This window comes from Delphinus delphis, chromosome 3 (genome assembly GCF_949987515.2).
Source record: "Delphinus delphis chromosome 3, mDelDel1.2, whole genome shotgun sequence".
In the NCBI taxonomy this organism is placed as follows: domain Eukaryota; kingdom Metazoa; phylum Chordata; class Mammalia; order Artiodactyla; family Delphinidae; genus Delphinus; species Delphinus delphis.
Window position 1 is genome coordinate 13584037 of NC_082685.1, and position 4960 is coordinate 13588996.

General features: G+C 55.5%; 1 protein-coding gene and 1 non-coding gene across 2 annotated transcripts; both read right to left on the bottom strand.

The window, feature by feature from the left end:
• Window positions 1-3489, bottom strand: RPL18A (ribosomal protein L18a). The gene is made up of 5 exons (XM_060008076.1): window positions 3342-3489; window positions 1821-2000; window positions 1092-1221; window positions 331-440; window positions 1-158 (listed from the first exon to the last, which is right to left on the bottom strand). Exons 1-5 carry the CDS (start codon window positions 3357-3359, stop codon window positions 66-68), a joined length of 531 nt encoding a protein of 176 aa, XP_059864059.1. The 5' UTR covers window positions 3360-3489; the 3' UTR covers window positions 1-65.
• LOC132423769 (small nucleolar RNA SNORA68) lies at window positions 517-649 on the bottom strand. Its single transcript, XR_009519077.1, has one exon. It is a non-coding gene; the product is annotated as a small nucleolar RNA SNORA68 (small nucleolar RNA).
• Window positions 3490-4960: the final 1471 nt, after the last annotated feature.

The following is a 4960-nucleotide window of genomic DNA, read 5'->3' on the forward strand; positions in this document are numbered from 1 at the left end:
TCTGAGCGCCCGGTTTTCCCAGCGAGTTTTATTTGGGCAGACCTGGGGACAGGGAGGTCCTGCATCTAAAAGAAGGTGTTGGGCCTCTTGGTGGTGAAGCGTGGCTTGTGCTGGCGACGGAGGACCCGGTGGGGCAGTGGGAATTTGATCTTGGAGTCCTGTAATAAGAAAAGGCAGGCAAGGGGGTTGTGGGGAGGCTCTTAACCTTGTCTCCCAGGGACCACTGAGGTGTGGCCACCCCCACTGGGCTCCTGCGTCAAACCCGGTGCTTTACTGCATCTCCCAAGTCTGGAGGAGCTGCCTGCCCAGCAGGGCCCCGAGGGCACTCACGTGGAACTGCTTGACTGCTGGCCGGCGGCACTTGCTGGCTGCGATCTCCTCCACCTTCATGATCTGGATCGAGTGGGCCCGGGCACGGTGCCGGGCGCCCATGTCTCGGTCTACAAGGATCAGGAATGGGGGCACTTGGGGAACAAGTGGCCACAGCACCTGGTCCCAGCAGGTACTGGCTACCGAGTGTGTAGAACCTCCAAATTCACTTTGAGGGGCATGGCTGCAGGCCCCCAAAGGCGACAAGATCCACTTGCTGTTAGCACCTCTGTTTAAACTGCTGTTACAAGAAACAGCAGTTCTTGGGTTTAGGTGCTTGGGCTCTGGTCCTGGTAGGTGACCCACCCTGGGAGCACCTGGGGCTGCGAATGGCAGGTCCCAACACTGGACAGGGGCTGGATTAGGTTCTGAGCAGCAGTTGCCTCTACACAAGGGGCTGACCTCAAACCTCAAGAAGGAGGTTCCAGATGCAGTTGGTGGTGGGCGACTGAACCAGCTCAGGAACGACTCGAGTACCCTCCCTCCAATCTCCTAAGTCCCCTTGCTGCCAAGGTTCCAGAAAAAGGTGTGCTTGGGGCATCCTCTCCACTCCTCCTGCCCCCAAAGCAACACCTCCTGTGCCTCCCGTCACCATCCCTGGGACTCCCACCTGCCCCCAAGGAAGCTCTTGCGTTTGTCCTGCCTCAGTCTGGCAGGAAGGATGCCAGACTGAGCCGCAAGTGCCTGCCCTGTGAGCCTAAAGGAGGGACCCGGTGGCTTACAGCACTGGGTGACAGCGCCGGCTGTGGTCAGGTCCCGGTACTCCCGGTACATGTTGTGGGTGCCACTGCGGGAGTCATAGCGCAGCCAGATGCCGAAGTTCTTCACCCGCAGGGGAGATTTTTCGAACACCTGCCAAACAGAGGAGACCAGCTGAGGCGAGAGCAGCAAGTGAGCTTCAATCAGACCCCCCCCATCCCTGAACCTCTGCTCCCGCCCCACCCTGCCGCTCCAAAGGACAGCCCAGCCCCCAGGCCTCTCTTGCCTGTTTCCCAGTCCCCGCACCTTCAGACATCTGAGGGGAAATGTGCTGTGCAAGGGGAATTCCCATGGCAACAGCACGGGTGGAGAGCAGTCCAGGCCGAGATGCTTCCCCCATGGGGACCGACACAGCTCCAGACCACCCCTCAACACAACTCTCCTGGGACCATCTGGCCAAAAACCATCTGCTGCCCAACGCAGCCTCACAGTGCAGAGTCCAGCATCTCCCCCACCCCTTTACAGATGAGGCCCAGCCTCAACCAAGGGATCCCAGCAGGCCTTCCCTGGGCCTTGGGCTTTCTCATTAGGAAAAGGGCACCGAGCCACCTATTCCATCCCAACCTAGGGCCTGAAGAGCACAAGGGAACAGGCCAGAGTTTGTAAAGTCTGCTAACTCTGTGGGGTGACAGATGCCCCATGGGAGGGTGTAAATCCTCTCCGGATCCCACCCAGCCTCAAACACCCCATACCTGTCCACAGTAGACAATTTCCCCTAAAGATTTCTTCATCTTCTTCAGCTGAGATACAAAGTACCAGAAGCGGGACTTGGCAACAACATGGTTAGGCGCAAAGATCCGCATGCGATAGAGGGGTGGCGTGCGGCACTTGGGGGTCGGCAGGCAGCGCCCCACCACCTTGTATTCTCGAAGCTGAAAGAGAACGGGGGTGAGGTGGGGCCGGCACCCAAAGCCCAGAGGTAACTGTGGAGACTCACTCTGCTCCCCTTCCCAAGCCCGTTGACAACTGGATGAGGGGACGGAGAAGGGCAAGTCCCACCCCAGGGCCTCCGTGCGAAATCTGGCTGACTGTGGGTCATGCCACTGTCTGAACCTTCCACATAAAAGGGAGCGAGAGTGGGGAGGATTAACCAAGGTGCCTGTGTGCCCCTGGCCCTGGCTCAGGAAAGCTGGGTGAGCGTCGCAACCGCTCCCTTCCTCTCCCTTTCTATGGGCTGGCCTGGAACAGTCAAGCTGTCTCCTTCCTCCAGAGCGTCTCTGCAGCTCACAGTTAACTTGCCAAGATCCTCTTTCATTCCAGACCCCAGAGACAGTAACCACCCTGGGATCTCACAGCCAACTCCAGGCAGAACCAGGACAAGAATCCAGTTCCCTGCCCAGCTCTGGGCTCCCTGCTCTGCTGTCATGACTTGCAGCTGCCTCAGTTTTCCCAGCTGCTGTCCAAGGGGTTTGGACTCCCAAGTGTAAGCTCCCTGTTTACACAGATGCAAAAAGTGAAGATGTCTGCCAGGTCCAAATCCTGTGCTATATTAGAAAGGAACCATCTCCATAAGATGACCCGTCACCATTTTACTAATATCAATAGAAAATAACTCCAAACCTCACAAACTCGGTTCCTACTTCTGTCAACCTGACTCATCGGCCTCCCGGACCACCCATTCAGGAAGGGATACCGATGCGGTCGGTCCCTTTTCCAGTGTGGAAACTGGGGCTGGAAAGCTGAAAATGACCCACCCATACTGTTTCTCCTCAGGGCCTACTCTTCCGTCTCTGTGCTATTAACACCCTCTGATTTTGCCCAGTACTCTCCACAGCGATAAGGCTCGCACTCTCCATGTCAGCTCGAACTTAAAATAAATTTTTTCTATTTCTCTCACAGTCATGCCAGGAGAAACAGAATTCTATTGCCCTCCCCCCACCCCGCCCTCCCACCACCCTGTCCACTTTGCTGACGAGGAAACCGAGGCTCGGAAGCTCGATGAGGTCCCGCGGCGCGTGTTTCCACGCCGTGCAACTTGTCCCTTCCCCTGGAAAGGAGACTCGGCCTCCCCGATCCCCGAGCCGGCCAGGGCCATGCACCGGCCTCCCCACGCGGCTCCCGCAGTGGCCGCCATGTTGGCTGCAACTGGGGACGGCGGCGCGCGGGACCTAGCCGGAACAAGCACTTCCCGCGTGCCCCATGCCTCCTCCCGTGGCCCACGATTCGGTCCGCTTCGCGCTTCCCGACTCCCTGCCCCACCGCGATTGTCTTACCGTGCCCGAGGCCTTCATAGCGCCCTATACACGCTCGCCGCCACCCTCGAAAAGGAAGTGACCGGCCTCGCGCAGCCGCTCATCTCGACTTCGTGGACGGAAGTCCCTCCCATTCGATGCCGCGAACCCATTGGCTCGTCGGCCCCGAGCTCAATAAGATCTGCTTCTTCATTGGCTCCAGATCCACCAAACTCTCGCAGCCCGGCCTCCGTTTGCGGCGAGACTACAACTCCCAAGACCGGGGGAGATTAGCACTCCTGTTCAAACGCGACGTAAGGGAGCGTCGGCGCGCGCGCATGCCGGGCGTTGGAGCTGCGCCGGGAGGTCTCGGTGGCCAGTTCCGGGTTCCACTTACCCGGGAGCTTTATGTAGGTAGAAGCGGACCTCGGGTGGTCCAGGGGCTATGATGAGGTCGCGGCGCTTCTTCCCACTCCGGGCCTCTTTTCTCCCGGAGATGTGTTAACGGAGTTCTCGAGTTCTCTTCTGTTAAATGGGAATAATACTGGTGTTTTTCATCCTAGAAATGTTACAATAATTAGATAAAATAGGGCTTCTCTGGTGGCGCAGTGTTTAAGAATACACCTGCCAATGCAAGAGACACGGGTTCAAGCCCTGGTCCGGGAAGATCCCACATGCCGCGGAGCATCTAAGCCCGTGCACCACAACTACTGAGCCAGCGCTCTAGAGCCTGCGAGTCACGACTACTGAACCCGCGTGCCACAACTACTGAAGCCCGTGTACCTAGAGCCCGTGCTCCGCAACAAGAGACGCCACCGCAATTAGAAGGCTGCGCACCTCAATGAAGAGTAGCCCCTGCTCGCCACAACTAGAGAAAGCCCGCGCGCAGCAATGAAGATCCAACACAGCCAAAAATAAACTAAAAAAAAAAAAGAAAAATTAGATAAACTAAAAAAAAAAGTAAAACGCCAGGGACAGAGCGATTAACAATCGCTAACGTTCATTAAGAGATGGAGTGGTAGTTATTATTATTGTGGAGGGGTGTCTGATTTGTGTTTCATAGTAGCAGATATTCAAACCCCATCTGCTTGCTTGCAGTACAGATCCTGGGGCAGCGGGGGACGGGGGGGTGGGGCGGGGCGGGGGGAGGCGCTAGAAATGATCAAGGTGCAGCCCCACCTTTGAGGGACTCCGGGCTTAGCAATTTGTTGGGGCAAAAAGAGGCTCTCCTGGAGGGGAAACGGAGAATGGAAAAGGAAAGAACTCATGATGTCAGGCTGTGAAGAAAAGCAAAGAGGAAAGAGGGTAAATTGGAGGGTTTATTTTAGGAGGGAGGGCTCTTGGAGGAGGTGACAAATGAGCCCAATTAGAATTTTTTTTTATTAAGTAAAAAATTAATAATGGCTTAATTAAGATATAGTTCACATGCCATACAATTCACACATTTAAATTGTACGATTCAATGGTTTTTTAAATTGCATTTACAGATATATGTATGTGTGTGTATGTATACATATATATATATATATATATACACACGCACACAGTTGTGCAACATCACCGTAAAATTTAGAACATTTCCATAATCCCCCAAAGAAGCCCCTTACCCTTAGCAGTCACTTTCCATTCTCTCCCCCTTCCCCAGCCCAGGGGTACTAAGA

Bases quoted from the DNA above. Each gene is read 5' to 3' on its own strand.
- RPL18A (XM_060008076.1), bottom strand. The intron at 1,222-1,820 runs GTATGGGGTGTT...TCTGTTTGGCAG, and splicing joins AAATTGTCTACTGTGGACAG to GTGTTCGAAAAATCTCCCCT. The intron at 441-1,091 runs GTAAGCCACCGG...TGATCCTTGTAG, and splicing joins CGGCGCTGTCACCCAGTGCT to ACCGAGACATGGGCGCCCGG.